Source organism: Salminus brasiliensis, chromosome 8 (genome assembly GCF_030463535.1).
Source record: "Salminus brasiliensis chromosome 8, fSalBra1.hap2, whole genome shotgun sequence".
NCBI lineage: Eukaryota > Metazoa > Chordata > Actinopteri > Characiformes > Bryconidae > Salminus > Salminus brasiliensis.
Genome location: NC_132885.1, coordinates 4789628 through 4808793, shown reverse-complemented (window position 1 = coordinate 4808793; position 19166 = coordinate 4789628). Strand labels below are relative to the sequence as shown.

At 40.2% G+C, this 19166-nt stretch overlaps 1 protein-coding gene across 1 annotated transcript in view; it reads right to left on the bottom strand.

Moving 5' to 3' along the window:
* Nucleotides 1–18814, bottom strand: part of col5a2a (collagen, type V, alpha 2a) — a 57739-nt gene extending 38925 nt beyond the window's left edge. Inside the window, exon 1 of the mRNA XM_072685442.1 lies at nt 18589–18814. Coding sequence (XP_072541543.1) covers nt 18589–18679 — 91 coding nt within the window. The 5' untranslated portion in view covers nt 18680–18814. The remainder of the gene's footprint in view (nt 1–18588) is intronic.
* Nucleotides 18815–19166: the final 352 nt, after the last annotated feature.

The window sequence follows — 19166 nt, the reverse complement described above, 5'->3', positions numbered from 1 at the left end:
GTAATCCCAGTTGGGAATTACAAATTGCGCAGTATTAAATCACGTCTGCATGTTATCTCTTAACGGGCCGGTGATAAGTCAAGTCAGGCATGGGCAGGACACATTGGTACATTGGCACCTTTGAATGCGACCCCTTTTAATATAAAAAGAAAAATAGGAATAACTCTAAAATATTAAATAAATGCTGTCCATATGCACGAACCCGGCCAACATTACCATGAGTGAGTGTTTTCAGACTATCTGGTCTTTCTGACTTGTAACTGTATCTTACACAGGACTCTGGACCATGTTCAAACATTTGTTTTTCATATCCTCTCACGTCTAGGCCAAGCTCACAGATCAAACCAGGCCTAGCATATCCACACAGCTTCCAGAACGTACATAACATCTGAAGTCCAGTGCGTACTCTTCCCATATCTACATAAGCTTCACACCTGAGCCCACAGTGTTTGTGTGTATAGTCAGAGTAATCTTAACTCTGGACTGAGTGTGTAAATAGGTATGAACGTAGACAAGCACAATTGGTTCTAGACTGTTTTATCTATATGTGAAACATATATCAGGGGAATGCTGTTGGTTCCCCAAATAACCTTTTAATGGATGGGTGTTGAGATAAATGTTTTTCTAAGCAAGATGTGGGAATAGAAAGACCCTGTTTAGAGCTTAAAGATCATCAACATGATATAAAGGTTCCAGGAAGAACCCTTAAAACAGTACAGAATGTAAAGGTTCTTCTGTTTTTAGGATGTTTAAGTGTGAAACCCCTTCTAAATCTCCTTCTAAAAGGAGCATGTAGATGTTCCAGATAAGACCCTTAACTTAGTATAAAACATTTCTTGCAAACTTCAAAGATTGAAAAACCTCCACATAATACAAGGACTCCAGGCAGAACCCTTAAATTAGTATAGAACATTATGTAAAGGTTCCACAGTTTTTTCCCCAAACAATTTATTTTAAAAGTGTGAAGAATCTTCTCAGAGATCGAAGAACTGTCTTATAATGTAGGAATTCCAGGAAGGACCCTTAAATTAGTATAGAACCTTCTTTTGTAAACTGTTTTCCTAAAGAAGAGGAGGAAGTGTAAAGAACCTTCTTAGAGCTTAAAAAACTCTCCACATAATGTAAAGGGTCAAGGAAAGACCTCTAAAAGAGGATAGAACCTTCTTGAAAGTAGGAAGAAACAACTTTAGAGCTTAAAGAACCCTTGAACAAAATGCAAAGATTCATGGAAGAACCCATCAATTAGTACAGAACCTTTGCATTATTTAAAGGTCTAACACTTTTTTGTTTTGTAAACCATCTAAATAAGTAATGTGGAAGCATGAAGAACCTTTTCTAAACTTCGTGAACCTTTACATAATGCAATGGTTCCAAGAACAAACCCAACATTTGCATAAAAGCTTTAGATTCTGTAAACGTTCTTCTTCAAAATAGTAAAGAATGTCCTTAACTTAGTATAAAACATTTCTTGCAAATATAAAGATCAGCTTCAGAGATTGAGAACTCTTAAAATAGTGTAGAACATTTCAGAACAGTTCCACTGTTTTTCCAAACAATGTATTTTAAAACAATACACAAGAATCTTTTTAGAGATTGAAGACATTGTGTTATAATGAAGTCATTCCAGGAAGGCCCCTTAATTAGTGTAGAACCTTCTGTAGGTTCTTCTGCTTTTGTAAACTGTTTTCCTAAAGAAGATGAGGAAGTTTCTTAGAACTTGAAAAACCCTCCATCTAATGTAAAATGTCAATGAAGGACCTTTAAATGAGGATAGAACCTTTCTTGCAAGTATGAAGAAACAACTTTAGAGCTTAAAGAACCTCCACATAATGCAAAGATTCCTGGAAGAACCTGGAAGGACCCTTAAATTAGTGTCAAACCTTCTGTAGGTTCTTCTGTTTATATAAACTGTTTTCTTAAGGAAGATGAGAAAGTGTAAAGAACCTTCTTAGAACTTGAAAAACCCTCCAACATTTCACTCAAGTATAAAGATCAACTTCAGAGATTGACAAACCTCCACATAATGCAAGGACTCCAGGCAGAATCCTTAATTTAGTATAGAACATTATGTAAAAGTGCCACTGTTTCCAAACAATTTATTTTAAAAAGATACAGAAGTGTGAAGAATCTTCTCAGAGATTAAAGAACTGTCTTATAATGTAGAAATTCCAGGTAGGATCCTTAAATTAGTGTCGAACCTTCTGTAGGTTCTTCTGATTTGGTAAACCATGTTTCTAAAGAAACCATTGCTTCATGATTACAGATCTCTTTTTTTTTAAACATCCCTGAAATTCTCTTCAGGGAACTCTCTATTTGAGTGTACATAAGGGCCTTAAAGCTTCTTGTAAGCTGCCTCTGGAATAAATTGTTAAACAAACACATGGATGAGAATATAATCCTATTTTAAGTAAAAAAAGACGATTTAATAATGATATACTTGAGCCTCACGGCCTCTCATGAACACTGTCAACGCGTTACCTCTTCGCTCTGTTGATACTGAACCCAGTCCAGAAACAGACAGATGTGGTTGTGCGTAACAGTATGTGATTCCAGGATTCACTGTGAGCCTTCTGTTAATATTTACAGAACTTGTACTTTTGCCCTTTACTCAGACCTGGTGGTACATATATACAGATGCTGATGGACAAATTGGCCGAAATCTCCAAATACGAAGGTGCCAGGCCAGATATTTCATCTCTCCATCTCTCCTGCCAGTGACATTTTTGGCTGCGATGAACACCCCAGCGTCTGGGGGAATGTTTATCAGTCGTTAAACTCTCTCACCTGTAGTTCGCTTGAAGTGGTGTTTTCTCAGACGAGCCCTGAGCCACAATAAGCCGATCAAAATAGCCAATAAAGAGGCAGGAACAACGGCGCAGTGTGTTTGTTTATCTTGTATATACAGCCAAGCTTTTCATGTAATGCTTGACATACTTTTTTCCAGCCGATGGATATAAACTAGCTCCATATTTCCTCCAGTAGAGCAGCCTCACCCCCACCCCCTTCAACTCGCCACCGCCCCAGGGACCAGAACTGTGCCTCCATGATGTTACCCTCCACAATGTGTTTCCCCTCCCTCTTTCTGTTTTGTTTGCATGTCTGAGAGAGCACACAGAGCCACCACAGCTGGCCGGCCACGGCGCTGGCTCGCATCGCTCTGTTCTGAGCCCCACAGGCGCTGTCCCAAGGCGAGGCAAAGCAAGGCGAGGCGAGGATGTCTTCCATAAATATTTACTCTGAGCAGACCCACACTGGAGCATCCCAAGCTCATATCATTAGCACTCCTTGTCTCCCTTCCTACCTTGAAAAGCCAGTGGTCCCCACCCCGCCTTTAGCCTGTTATTGTAGAGCTGAAGGATCGGCTACACTAGAGGAACATCGTGCTTGATGGTTGGAGGCCGTTGCCATAGAACAGAAATGCACACAGCATAAAATCTGCCGAAATCTGGATGGATGTTCAGAAGCTGTCGCACAAAAAGCTATGTAACTCCAACATGGCAAATTCACATTAAGAAAGAAAAGTATTGGGACACCTACAGGAGCTTTCTTTATTGACCTCCCGTTCTAAACCCATTAATATGGAGCTGGTCCCCCTTTGCTCTCAGCTCTACCAGAAGCAGCAGGTCTGGAGCTCTGCTGCAGTTACTGAGTCAGTTGGAGGCTTTTCTGCACTCTGCTCTGAGCTCAGCACTCGGCCCTGACCCCGCTCTGTAACTTTACGTGGTCTGACAGACACTCAGTGGACACTGAGCTGCTCTCTGTGAGCTGTTCCTCCTAAACTCTTCCACTTTTCAATAATAACACCACTCACAGCTGATGGAGGAAGATCTAGTAGGGAAGGTCTAAATTTCACCAGCTGACTTGTTGTTGTTGGTGCAGCGGTGTCTCCTATTACATACAGAACCACTCTGGAGTTCAGTGAGCTCTTCAGAACCTCCTGTTCTTTCACTGATCTGTGTAGGACACCTGTGGCAATGGGACTGAATCAAATAACTGAATTCAGTGATTAAGACTGGTGTCCCAATACTTTTGTCCATATAGTGTATGTTAGTGCTATATATACCAATATATACCAATTTAATATAATATAAATAATGACATAATAATGATTATACATTTTTAAGTCTTAGATTACTTGAGTAAAATTTAAAGGCAATTCACAGTATAGAGGTTTTGTGTTATGTATAGAGGTTATGTTTTATATAACTACCAATTAATTCCAGTTGTTTCAAAATAAAAGTCATTTATGCCCATTATGTTATTAATTTTCTGACAATTATTAGAAAACAATTTGCACAATATAAAGAACAGCCAGATTTATACCATTTCAAAAAGTAAAAAAAATACAAAAATGTAGATAGAAGGTTTTTGGGTGAAATCACAGCATTACAAACCTAAAATTCATTTCAGGCACTTTAAAATAAAGAAGGGCTCAGAAGGGCTTGTTGGAGCAATGTCGTGAGACAGTGGTGGGGAACCGTGGGCTGGGGTCCAGAACAGTTTGGTGATTTCCTTGTTCTCGCACCTACTAAACATGGCAGTTAAAGTGAATGTTGAGTTAAATTAGGTGTGATTGAGCAGGAAAAAGCTGAACACTGTACAGGAATCTGTCCCTCCAGGACCCAAGTTCCCCACCCTCAACTGGAAATTTGGTTTCCTGGATAAGTTCATCTCCTCTACTCATAAATTCTTAAATGAATGGCAAGTGGTTCCTCAATGGTATTACTCCAAAAACAAACTGCACCTTTATCTTTAGTGAGTACCTAGAAGAACCATTTACGTGGACCAAGAACCATTCCTTTTTTTAAGTAAATAAATGGTTCTAGAAAACGATTTAATTAGCATAGAACCTAGTCATGTGAGGATTCTCTAACCTAATAAAAATGTCTTACGGGATTCAACAGGCCTTCTTCTCTGGCATCACTTCAGAGAACCTTTTAGACATCATTATTTAAAGGGAGTGAAGCACACAGAATAACCACTTCTGGTTCTCTAAAGAACATTTAACACGTAAGTTAAAAAGAACCTGCACATTATGTGAATGTTCCAGAGGTCAGTTTAATCAGCTTAGAACCTTCATGTTCCTTGGAAATTCGTCACACTCACACAGCTCATTTATTAAACCAATCTTTAGGGAACCAAAAGTGGTTCCACTGTGCAATGCTTTCATAGATGTCCTTCATAGATGACAGAAAACACTTCCGTTTTTAACTTTTAACTTCTTTAAATGTAAAAAAAATGGTTCTTTATGGAACCACTCATTGAAGGTTCTAGATATGTGTTTAATCAGCATAGAACCTTTCTGTTCTGTGAAAATGTTTTAAAAGGTTCTTCACACTTTCTCATCTTCTCTATAAAAAACATTCTTTAGGGAATCAAAAGTGCTTTGATTCATCTAGGCCCCCATGTGCAGTGTATAACCCAGATGGGCCCCTCATCGCTGACCCTGTTGGGCATCCATATGTGGGGTCAATGTGAAACCCAAGTGCAAAACGTTTTGGTTCTTTGTCTTTGACCTAATCATACAAGTTGAATGAGGACATATAAGATGGGTAGTTGAGCGAGAAGGTTCTGGCCTAAAAAAAGAATTAGTGGTGGAGAGATACATGCATTGTCTTTCTAAAGGAAAATGGTCCCAAAAGTTAATTTTTTAATTTTTTTCAGATTTGCCACCAGATTTGACCTCCATCATTGTTACATACGAAACAGAAACTCTATAAATGTGTTTAATCAGCATAGAACCTTTCTGTTCTGTGGAAATGTTTTAAAAGGTTCTTCACACTTTCTTATCTTCTCTATGAAAACTCTGAAAATTCTTTAGGGAATCAAAAGTGTGTTGCGAAAGAACTCTCCAAAGAACTCCCTTTGGCACCTTACTCTGGAGTGACCCAGCAGAACAGGGGTGGGGAACCGAAGGCAGGACTCTAGCACAGTTTGCTGATGTTTTAAAAAACACCACATCATGCAAAGGTTCTGGAACTCAATTATCCTTCCTGTGGAGAAACTTCACACTCCAACATCTGATCCATTCAAATGTTCTTAGAAGAACCAGTGCTGCTTCTATGGCGTCTCTCCAAAGAACCCTTTTGGCAGCTTTATTTTTAACAGTCTATGAGAACGCTCCACATGTAAAGACAAAAGAGCAGCCGACTCCATTTTATGATTAATGATGGCACCAGGCCCGAGACCTCTGCTTTCCACCAGCAGGAAACATAAGCTGAGCACTCCGAGAAGTAAGAATGTCAGTTCCACTCTCAGGGGCCCTGAAAAGGCCTTGGCATCCCACAAAGCTCTGCTCTGGGTCAATGACATCACTCCTTATAGACTGGGGGGGTTGGTGATAGGAAAAGAGGCAGTCTGGTTCAGAGCTCCAGAGTTGGGAACCATTGCCATAGAACAAGCACCTTTGGTTCCATGAAGAACCAAGTTGATAGCTTGATGTAGAGGTTCTTCACAAACATGGCTCACTATGCAACCACAAGTGGGTTTTTTATGGCACCATTTGTAGCACCTTCATGTACAGAAGAAAAACTGGGCATATCCAAAAGGAGGATTCCCAGAGCAGGACCATCTTTTAATACACTTTTCTGCCGTCCACAGTGGAGACTGCAGCCTCATGATTCAATTTCAGAAATTAAATCAGAGGGGGAAACACACATGAACATTCATATCTAAATTCTGTATGCTGAGGGAATGCTGTGGGTGTGTGTGATGTTCTCCAGCTCAGTGAGCAAATGTTATATTCCAAAAAGTGGGCCTCTGTATAGGACATGCCTAACACACTCGTCTAGTTTAACAGTGTGTTCAAGTATGGTGCTGGTCAAGCTTACAGCTCGATTGTTTTCATCATCTGGCACGACTCTCCTCCTCTAAGCTTATGCATACTTTTCCTAATAGTCATGAGCAGCTGGTTTGGCGGCCGCTTCGTCCTGTGAGAAGCCTACTCCGGATGGAAGGGATTACTGCTCTTTAATTTCAGAAGATCTGTTTGTTTCAGTGGCAAATTTGCACGTCTTTGGGTCAAAAAATTGGTCATCTGGACATTTAGTCACTGTTGGACAAAATTCTTGTGTCTCCAAAAAGAAAATTTTAAATTTCTTTAAATTTTAATGAAAGTTGATGTAAAAAAATTATAATCCAAGAGCATTTCTATTGGTCCATTCATTATGAAATTCTGATACAGTGTAAAAAAACAGCAGCCAGATTCACATTATGTCAAAAAGTTAAAAACTGCAAAATGTTAGATACAAGGTTTTTGTCCAACAGGGACAAGAAATGCAGTTAATATACAAACCTCTATTATACATGTTGCAGGTTTTCCAACCAGCATGGCTTCGGTGGGTACCATTAATCAAATCCAGGTAAGGATTAAGCTTCACAAACTTTCCAAAGTGACTAATATGAGCTTCTGCTATCAACCAATATTGCAAAACTACACTGTAAGTCACAGATTTATACAATGCTGCTATAAAACATTCCTTCCATTTCAAATTCTGCCAGTTTCTCAAAACTAATAATTCTCAAATAACTAATAATTCAATCCTTAAGTCATTCAGTGTGATTTTGGGTAAATGTTCCATTCCTGAGGAACTTTTCACAATAGTGGTGACTAGAACCAGATGGCTGAGGTGTTGAATGCCTCTAAAAGCTCCTCCCCAGAACGCTGTATACCCCTCAGATGATTATGTCATCTGAGATGTCACATGGGCTGGAGAATGGACTAGGTGGGTTCCAGGTGGGCTCTGAGTAGGTTTGTACATGTGTTGTTATTCAAACCCAGTTGGGCTTCCCGAATGGGCCCCATCGTTACAGCCCACCTTAATCTCTCAAAACATGGGTCTCATCTAGGCCCCCATGTGCAGTGTATAACCCAGATGGGGCCCATGTTTAACCCCTCCTGGTCTCACTGCTGACCCTGTTGAGCATCCATATGTGGGGTCAACATGAAACCCAAGTATAAGGCGCTCTGGTTCTTTGTTGACCTCTCCAAACAGGTCCCATGTGGACATGTAAGATGGGTCATTACTAAAAGTATAAAAAAATGCATTAGTGGTGGAGGGATACATGCATTGTCTTTCTAAGGGAAAATAGTCCCAAAAGTTAATTTTTAATTTTTTCAGATTTGCCACCACATTTTACCTTCATCATCATTGCATACGAAACTCAGAAGATACATGTAGGTTCACTGGTGGGTTTGGATAGTAAACAAGTGGCTATATTTGCGTTGTAGCTGGGTTGTAGTCAAGTTTTTAAGTTTCTCTACCAGTTTCATACCAAACCCCTCTCTAAATGACTTTGCTTTACATCTTAACCACTGAATTATGCAGAAATTCTGGAAAATTGGTGAAATTTCCCTTTAATTGATCTGAATTCATCAGTCATTTGTGTATATTACTTCAGTATACTTAGAAGATGAAACAACATTTAGGGAATTTATTCCAGTTCAGACCCAGACATTAAACATCACCCTGTCCAGAGGAAATACCGGCCTAAAAGAGGTTTCCTGCAGGTCAGATAATTCAGGAACAGCCTGACCCTACCCAGTGATGAACCTTCTCCTTTTAGACCACATTTTCTCTTCTGTCACATTCCTGAAGTGTCTAAAGAGGTGGGATTGCTTTCTTCCAACACTGGTTAGCTTGGCTGCACATAAATAGCAGTATTATAAACAAGAATAAACCAGGCTGAAGAGCACCACTGATATTTCCACTGTATGCTAGTTACAGGCCAAATGGAAGCAAGAGCTAATGTAAGCAGTTATGGTTTGCAGTTTACAAAGAACATCAGCAAACTCATGTCCCAGTGTGCACCAGGAAAACTGGATAAAAACAATGTTCGGCTCTGTTTCCATTAGCGCGATTAGGGCAAATGCAGTTCGTTTAAGATAACCAGACGAGAGGCCGCTGCCTTTGTGAGGTGAGTGCCGGCAGATCTGTCATAAGTTAAAGCAATCTAAAGCAAGTTATTAAACCCAGCCAGCATAAAAGAGCAACCTACACAGTCCTGACTGGTTCACAAAGCCTCTTCCGATTCCAAATGCTTCATCAAAGCCCCGGCACCGCACATGGGCACCAGGCTCCGCTTATCTAAGGCATTCCTTGATTTCTTTTTAAGGAGTGCATTGATTGGAAACACATTCCTGAGTTATCACCAGCTTTTCACTGAGAAACATATGACAAGGTGGTAATATGGCAGGATGGCTTAACTTCAGAACAGTACGATCTAAATCCTATACAAGACAAATCCTTCTTTCTATTCAATCTGTCCAAGTTGAAACACATGGTTTACAGGCTGTCCTCAATAAGGTAATAGCATCAAACGTGACTTGGCCTATGACTCACTCCAGTGTGCAGACATTTCCACATAAACTTGTCTGGCATGGGAAGGATGGACACCAGTGTACGATCTGGAGCACAGCCGCTTCGTTCTAAAAAGCCCAGTCTTATAGTCTTCAAATGATTCCACCAAGGAAAAGTGCTTGAGCTCGTGTCGGGGCCCTATTTTTTAGCGGATGTGTGGGATTTGACACCTGAAGCTTTTGTATACTGTCCTGTAAAGCCCTGTCCAGATAAGACCCATTAAAAATAACACACCCAAAATGACCTGGTTTGTCATTTTACAACATTCGTTTGGGCACCCAGCCCACTAGTGAAAGCCTTTCGAGGCTAAACGCTGCTCCTACTTCAGGAGAATGTAAAAGAGAGGTTAAAATGGCTAAAAGCTAATGCTAGCCAAGCAGATAAAACACAGGTCGTAGTCGCAAGTCATGCATCACGGTGTAGAGCAAGCAGGGTGCTATCCAGGTGGTAGGCTAAAAGCTAACCCTACCAGATCCTACTACAATCTCTTTAGCTAGCTTTAGCTGCACACCTGGTCAACTGGACACAGAGAGGACACAGAGAGGACAGCAATACTATCTGGTAAGACTTGGTGACCAAAAAATGATTGCAAAAAGTTCTTGTTGCAGTCTTAAAAGCTGTGCATGGGAAAATAACAGGGTGGTAAATAGGTCTAACACTGCATCTTAGCATTTTTCACCCCAATGAAAATCACTGTCTTACTATTTGTACATCAAAGAACAACTTAAATACTCAACACATGCATTATATGCAAAATGATGGTTAATTTTCTTAATTTTCACTGCGAAAATCAAGACAACATGGGGGCCCAGGGGGCCCTAAAACAACCAGCTCTACCTGTTTATATGTGAAAACCTCAGAAATGGCTAATCTACAATAACACGAATTTCACTGCTTCCCTAACCTTTATATATATATATATATATATATATATATATATATATATATATATATATGATTTTATAACATTTTACAGATGTAATTGGAAAGGACACTGGGAGAACTGTGTCCTATTAGACACTGGCAAAGTTAAAAGCCATGTGAATTAACTGGGTTGAAAAGCACAGTCTGCGACCCACGTTACTCTTGTGATCTGTATCCAAACACAGTATCACTTCATCTAGCCATGGTATGAAAGTCTGAGTCTTTTATCACACTGTTCCTAATAGGGTTCCATTCCTCATATGAACAAAGGCCATGCTGTAGCAGATGCTGAAAAGAAAAAAGAAAAAAAAGGAAAATCCTTATATGGAACAGTAAACCACAGCCATCTAAGCCATGAAGTCCACAGGAACTCAAACCACTTTTTAAAACAAAACCCTCCCCAATATATTCCACGGATAAAATGTTATCCATTAAATCCAGCCCTGCTTGTGTTATTTTTTGATGACAGTGCAGTTTGACCTCAAGTAAGTATTTCCTGGTTGCATTAAAGAGAAATCAAACAAATGTGGATAATATGAACGATAAGAAGTGTGTTTCAGCTTAGTGTAAGAGTGCAGATTTTGTATGAACTGATTGGAAGTCAGAAGTTTACAGACGTTTTTGATCAGTTTTAAGAAATGACGGCTGCCTTTCTAGCTAATTGCAGTCTTCAGTCCGTTCTGAGGGTTGTGGGTTCTCTCAGTGGTTCTTCCTCATGATTTTAGAGAACTTCTCTTTTTTTTAAGTCTTGGTTCCTCTTAGTCTTAATTCATGATCTTCAGGAGTTTCTACTTTTGAGTCTTGGTTCCTCCCAGTGGTTCTTCATTGGTTCGTAGATTCTTCCTCATGCTCTTCAGAAGGTTCTTCTTCTCAGTCTTGATTCATCCCCATGATCTTGAGGGGTTCTCCATTTGAGTCTTGGTTCCTCTGAGTCTTGATTCATCCCCATGCTCTTAGGGGTTCTCCATTTGAGTCTTGGTTCCTCTGAGTCTTGATGCATCCCTATGCTTTTAGTGGGTTCTTCTTTAGAGTCTTGGTTCCTCTGAGTCTTGATTCATCCCCATGCTCTTAGGGGGTTCTCCATTTGAGTCTTGATTCCTCACAGTGGTCTTTCTTTCTTTTAGAGAGTTTCTCCTTCTAAATCTTGGTTCATCTCAAAGATTCTTCCTCATGCTCTTCAGAAGGTTCTTCTTCTCAGTCTTGATTCATCTCCATGCTCTTAAGAGGTTCTCCATTTGAGCCTTGGTTCCTCTCAGTCTTGATTCTTCCCTATGGTCTTAGGGGGTTCTTTTTTCGAGCTTTGGTTCCTCTCAGTCCTGATTCTTCCCTACGCTGTCAGGCAGGTTCTCCTTTTGAGTCTTGTTCCTATTAGTGTGGATTCTTTGTTGTGTTCTTAGGGACACTTTTCTTTTCTTTTTTATTCTTGATTCTTGATTCCTACTCAGGTTCTTCTGCTCCTACTCAGGAGTTTCTTCTTTTCAGTCTTGGCTTCCCCTCTGACTTAATTCTTCCTCAAGCTCTTTGGGGGGCTTCTCCTTTTGACCAGTTCTTCCTCTTGCTCTTGGAGAGCTTTTCCAGACACTGTTTTCCTCAGCAATGCTCATTTGGGTCATCTGACCCAGATTTAAAACTACTTTGTGATGATGTCAGAGACCAATAAAACTGAAGTAAGGTGAATAATACTTAGGTTTATATTTAGGACTAGTGTGGACTTTTAATTGGGTATAGAACTGTAGAGGTTGCCCAAAAGAAAAGCATTACAATAAAAAAAAGAAATAAGTGAATTAGGAAAATAAATCTGTGTATCATTAAGTTGTATGGTTTAGAGGGACAATGGGACTGGACCCCCACCCCCCAAAAAAATAGAATATGATGAGGATTTGAATGATTTGCACGTTCTTTGTCACGTCAGCCTACGGAAACTGTCATCATTCCTTAAACATGCTTCATAAGAGAGAAAGATGGAGCACATGAACCTCCAGAGGGCACTGGGAGCAAGCCAGTTGTGCTGACTCATGCCTTTCCTCTGTGCACGCAAGGAGCTCGAATCTGGCATAATTATTTTCTAGACATTCAGTTTTTATTAAAGGCTGGATACATTTCAAATCTGTTTTTTATTTTTATTTTTAGGGCAAACAGGAAAGTGGTGGCTCATGATAAGAGCTGGTTTTAAGGTTTGAATTTGTGAAAGAAGTGAATATCAAGGCATTACAGGGAGTCTCAGTTAGTCTGCTGAGGAGGTTCTGCTTTGAGCTAATTACACTGTTACAAGTAGAAGATCCTTGAGGAACTTCAAAAGTTTAAAACTGTGGAGGAACCTCTTAAGGAGCTTTGAAGAACCTTCAAGAAACCTTTTTCTTTTAAAAGAACTTCTCTTTATAGAGAAGCAAGGCAGTTCGGAAAAGTCTCGGAACATCTCTACCTTCTGAACCTAAGCAGTCCGCCTCTGGCTACACTTCTGCTAATAACTCGCCTGCAACACGCCTCAAAAGCATTGTATGAGGTCTTCAAGCTCAGGCAGTTTCCAGAACTGACACCAGAACAAACCAGTTAATTGACGGCAATCAAACACAGCCTCTTACTTAACCATCGTGGGGCGCACCGGGGTAATGCGCAGCATTATCAGGCAGCTAGATACGGCTAATGTACTCCACAAGGCAAGCCCGCATGATCTTCAGACAAATGGAAGCAGCTGTATAAACACACAAATCTTGGAAAACGGTTCAAGAGGGCTTAGCGTCAGTTTGTCTTCTGCCCACCTTTGCGTGTTTTGTACAGGCATGCTTACCATCTGTTTCAGAGTGTTATAATTCCACCAGGTTCTGGGCTTATTCCCATGGCTGTCCCTCCCACACCGAGATGGGAAGAGAAAGAAGATGGATTAGCTTCTAGCTTTTTTGGAATTTAGTTTCTGGCTTATTTGGAGAACTTGTTCCTTATAAAGGAGAGTAACGTGTTCAGCTCGTCCCTTTTGGCTGCTTACGCTACGTGCCCATGTTTTGCATGTTCTCTCAACAGTCGCTGTTCACTGACATGGTGTTTCTAACGTCAGCGATAGAACTTCCTCTATAACAGCGTTCCAGCCAAGGTTTGTTTTAATATTTTCCGAATACTGCCAAAGCAACCAGTTTCACATCTGGAAGTCATCCCCCGGCCCTGCGTTTGCTGACTGCCGTCATTTACTTTATAAGTAGTTCCCATGGAGAAGTCTCATGAGCAAGACCAACATTAAAAATCTATCATCCAAATTGCCCGTGCCGTTGAGACGTCGCGGGGTATCTCTGCAGGCTTGAGTAGACGCTGTGGATTGCACATGAAACGTTTTCCAGTTCAGGTAGAAGTAAAGGCTGTCATGTTTTCCAGACTAGGAGGCTTTTTTTTTTTTGGTTTGAGGCTGAAAGGCATGTCATCAAGTCACTGCTCAAAAATGCAGCACATGTTTTCCATCAACACACTGCTGCAAACCTGCTTGAGTTCACATATTTGGACACTCTGCCTATTTGTTGCAAAGGAACTGATATTACAACAACGGCTTTCACCAAGTTAGAGGGAAAACTCAAGGGCTGTCTGATATGTCTGTCTAATATATCATGAAAGCTGGAAACACTGTAAAGAATATTTGTAAAGAACAGATTTAAATTATATGAAAAACTGAAGTATGTCAAGAAAATGGAGATATCCCAATCTATCCCAATCTAACTCAATTAAAAGAGCTGAAACTGTACTATAGTGAAAGTATGGTACCGTATCCCAATCTAACTCCATTAAAAGAGCTGAAACTGTACTATAGTGAAAGTATGGTACCGTATCCCAATCTAACTCCATTAAAAGAGCTGAAACTGTACTATAGTGAAAGTATGTACTGTATCCTAATATAACTCAATTAAAAGAGCTGAAACTGTACTATAGTGAAAGTATGGTATTGTATCCCAATCTAACTCAATTAAAAAGCTGAAACTGTACTATAGTGAAAGTATGGTACTGTATCCCAATCTAACTCAATTAAAAAGCTGAAACTGTACTATAGTGAAAGTATGGTACTGTATCCCAATCTAACTCAATTAAAAGAGCTGAAACTGTACTATAGTGAAAGTATGGTACTGTATCCCAATCTAACTCAATTAAAGAGCTGAAACTGTACTATAGTGAAAGTATGGTACTGTATCCCAATCTAACTCAATTAAAGAGCTGAAACTGTACTATAGTGAAAGTATGGTACTGTATCCCAATCTAACTCCATTAAAAGAGCTGAAACTGTACTATAGTGAAAGTATGTACTGTATCCTAATATAACTCAATTAAAAGAGCTGAAACTGTACTATAGTGAAAGTATGGTATTGTATCCCAATCTAACTCAATTAAAAAGCTGAAACTGTACTATAGTGAAAGTATGGCACTGTATCCCAATCTAACTCAATTAAAAGAGCTGAAACTGTACTATAGTGAAAGTATGGTACTGTATCCCAATCTAACTCAATTAAAGAGCTGAAACTGTACTATAGTGAAAGTATGGTACTGTATCCCAATCTAACTCAATTAAAGAGCTGAAACTGTACTATAGTGAAAGTATGGTACTGTATCCCAATCTAACTCAATTAAAGAGCTGAAACTGTACTATAGTGAAAGTATGGTACTGTATCCCAATCTAACTCAATTAAAGAGCTGAAACTGTACTATAGTGAAAGTATGGTACTGTATCTCAATCTAACTCAATTAAAGAGCTGAAACTGTACTATAGTGAAAGTACGGTACTGTATCCCAATCTAACTCAATTAAAAGAGCCGAGAAACATGGACAGACTTTCTCTACAGCTTTACACTAAAGTGCCTGATTTTAATACATACTGTGTGCTCTGTGGTTTTGCTTTGTTAAGAGGCCAAAAGGTACAAAATTACATGTTTCCCCACACAGATCAAGCAAACCACTGCAGAAGATGAAGAGCCATTAAAGTAGTTGTAAAAGCCGTTGTTTAAAGGGTGGGGGAGTGTTTGCGCTGGTCCTCATGGGTTTCTTACTCTTAGAGCACATCCCAGAGTTTGCTAGATGGATTAGAATTCTTTCTTTTCTCATGGCCATCCCCCAAATCACTGCATGATCAAGCTGGACTATGGCTACAGTAGTACTGCTGCTGCCAGAAGAATGTTACATGGCCCAACTCTTTCTCATAAGCAGTCAAATTGCACAGCAGATTGCCCAGAGTGAGTCTGTCTTTTCCAGGCATCGTGATGAAGCCTGGAACTGGAAGTTAAAAGCATGGATAATGAATACAGTGCGAGTGCCAAATAGCAAAAAAAAAAAACTTCTGCATGAGACACTGTTTCTGATTAGGGATTCTGGTTCTATCACATGTGACATCAATCTAATAGCTGAATCAAAATAAGGCATCCAGCATATGCCTGAACAGGCTTCAGTGCAGCAGACTGCAAATCCTACGCCTATTCCACAAAAAAGCTCTCTCAGCATTTATGGAGAACACAAATGCCCACAAAGCCATTTTTTACTGGGCTGGCTTTTTTTCCCAGAACACATAAATGTTACTGTTGTGGTCCAACTTCTCAACAGCAGCTGCTGGCAGTTCTATGCTTTCGCCAACGTGGAATCAAACTCAGTTCTCGTATAAAGGCTCCGTTACTAACTTGGGTGAGAAAAGTCAAAGTCAAAAATAAAGGGGCTGCAAATGGTTCTTTGAGGGATTCCATAGAAGAAACATGTTTGTGATAGAGAAGAGCGAGTGTGAAGAACCTTTGAACTGGTAAAGACCCTTTACATCAAGTGCTGGTTCATTGGACCTTTACAGTCATGTATCTCCTTACAAACATGGTTCTCTATGGAACCAAAAGTGGTTCCTCGATGGCATCACTCATAGAACTATTTGAAGCACCACAATTTCAACTGGCATCACTTTATTATCTGTTGAGAATCCTGACGGTTCTAGACAGTAAAAGGTTCTAGATTAGAATGAGCTCAAACAAACAACAACTTTTTGTTAAGTCATTTGTCCTGCTCAGTGCACAGACGAACCTCTCAATTTGCAGCAGCTACTGAGCCAAACAGTGGAAACTGTTGAGCAACAATGGCCCTACAAGGCAGCACAGACCACGATATCATATATCACCCTCTCTACTAGTGGAACTGTGGCACTTAAGACACTGCTCTGCTTTATCAGTTCCTGTCTGGAATGGTAAAACAGCCTGCTAACATATCTGATAAATTGGATGGATGTGCCCGTGAACAGTAGGGCCTTCAGAGACACTTGATTAATGATGTACCACATAGTTTTTAGACACAGTAAAAGTGAGTAGTTCTTTGAAGAACCTCATGGCTACTCCAAGAACCTAGGGGCTCCTCCAAGAAATGTTTCTCAATGCTTTTACACTGGTCAAAGCACTTTTAAGGTGCTTTGAGGAACATTTAATTAAACCTTTTCTTCTAAAAACCTTTTCTTGAAGGTTCCTCCTAAGGTTACAGCACCTTAAGAGGTTCTTCCACAGTTTCAAATTGTAAAAACTCTAAATGTTCCTCAAGGATTGTATAATTTTAACAGTGTAGAGGTGCCTGTCAGACATTTTGGGATTCCTCAGTATGAAGCTTAGTCTAGTTCTACTATATAAGCTACTATATTTGGATCCAACTATGAGGAACTTCTTGAATTTGTCTCACAAAAGAAACATTTACAATGGATTTATTGTAAAGAATAGGTTCTTCAAAAGTGAATGTATCTGGTCCTTGTAACAGTGGAGTTGGCTCCAAATTAGTAGTCTAAAGATCCTCTGGACACCTAATTCCAATGTTTCCTTGAGAACTTTATTGCATACCGAGAGATCCCAAAAGTTCTAGCAGGCACCTCTAAAATCATTGAGGAATGTTTGAGGTTCTTCAAGGAACTACTCATTTTTACAGCATGGAAGGAAAGATGTCTTCAAGAACAGATGCATGACCCAAAAAAGTGCATACTGTATCTGGTACATTTCCTTTTTTTAATTAGCTCTCTATTTAAGTTCACCCATGCTAACTGACCCCCATTATAGCCATTAGCCACAAGGTGGCACACTTTCTGCAGTTCCCTTGCAGTTCTCTTCGGCTCCAGTGAACAAAACCTACAAATGGACCAGTGACTACAATTAGCCGTTAGCTAACACTGCACAGCACTACAGCAGAAACGTCAGTAAAATTTCGATGGGAATTCATCAAAATCCCAAACTCTGTTTAAACAGCAATGTTAAACCAAATGACATCAGCTAGGGAAAAGATGATGTCATACGTTTCAAATCCAGCAAAACACACAGTGTGACTGAGGTAATGGTGTTCAGGTGTTCGGGGCCCAGACATTTTTTTCCCCCCAACTTGCATGTTCTTATACAGCGCCTCCCCTTCTAACATCTGCCCTGAATTAGGATGCAAGCTGCGATCTCTCACAGACACGTGAGCGCAGTGTTGAAAGTGACTCCACAGATGTGAGGGGAAAGTGCTGGGAGGACAGGGATGTGTGTAGCTAACGCTTACAGGGTCTAAGAACAATGGAGAACATTGCATAGCCATGAGCACGGAGAGCGTTCCTCATCAGCCTCAAGGTGACACTGGCAATCGTGGGCAAATGATGCTACAGCAGGAGGAAGCTCTAGGAACTCACTCAGGAAACTTTAGCTAAAGACCAGAATCCCTGGTAGACCCCTGGTTGTGTCCTACAGAGATGTAAGCTCGTTTACAGTCGATTATTAATAAGGAACCAACATTAACCCCTTGAGCCCCTGTTCTTGATCAGAATGCTGAAACTATTATAAAGTATTTGGCAATATTTAGCATCTTTTGTGGAGTCCCACAGGGGTCTATTGTAGGGCCTATGATACTGATGTTAATAATGGTGGTAATGTGATTTTGAGGGTGAATACCTAAAGTCTGGGCCTATATGCAGGGATGCTTTAAGGAGTTAAAAAGAAGAAATCTGCCCAATTTTCTAACATTTCTAGCCTCAGACTTGCAAGTAGGACTCCAGAAAAGATGGCAAAACCTCACATTTCAAATTGAACCAACTTTATGAGAAGAACCAATCATTTGTCTCAATAAATTTTTTAGCCAGTGGAAATGTCTAAAATGATTTGTTAAACAATTGTCACATAAAACATCAAGTCCCTCACAAGTTCTACCCAAAGTTGAAAAGCTCCATAAGAGAAGGTCAGAGTTGCAATGTCTCAACATCTCACATTACGTCTCACAAGTTTCCTCAAACAAGGACCAGAAAGAAAACAGCAGCATTTTATCAGCTTCACCATCAGCACAATTAACAGCTCGCACTGGCTCGACTTACCACTGTTTCCGTCTTGGCATTTTGCGAACAGTACTTGTGTCAGGGATACAGCCAGAAATAGGAAAATCCTGGAATGCAGAAAGGTCATCATGTCTATATTGAAGACATGAGCCTTCTTCCGAGCAGTGTAGGGGAGAGAGGGTAAAAGAGGGTAAAAGAGTCCACAGTTATCGCTGCACCATGAAGACAGACTGAAGCTTTCCTGCTTTGAGCAGCAATCAGACCCAACCCTACTCCACTGCCTGCCTCCCTCTCTCTCCCTCCCTCTCTCTCTCTCTCTCTCTCTCTGTCTCTCTCTCTTGCTCCCTCTTTGTCTCTCTCTCTTGCTCCCACTCCCTCAGCTAACAGCTCTAAAAAAGAAGAATGCTGGCTACCCTAATTTTCCTCCCCTTTTTGTCAGTGCTCTCTTATAAGAATGCACTCAGACATGTGCAGTTGCACGGAACTACACCCATGTTCACAAAGCAGCTCTTCCTCGAGAAACCATGAGCTCTGGTGATTTATCTTTTTTATCAGTTTAAAGAGCTGAACACTTGTGAATGTTGTTTATTCTAATAGATTAGACTAACTGGAGCATT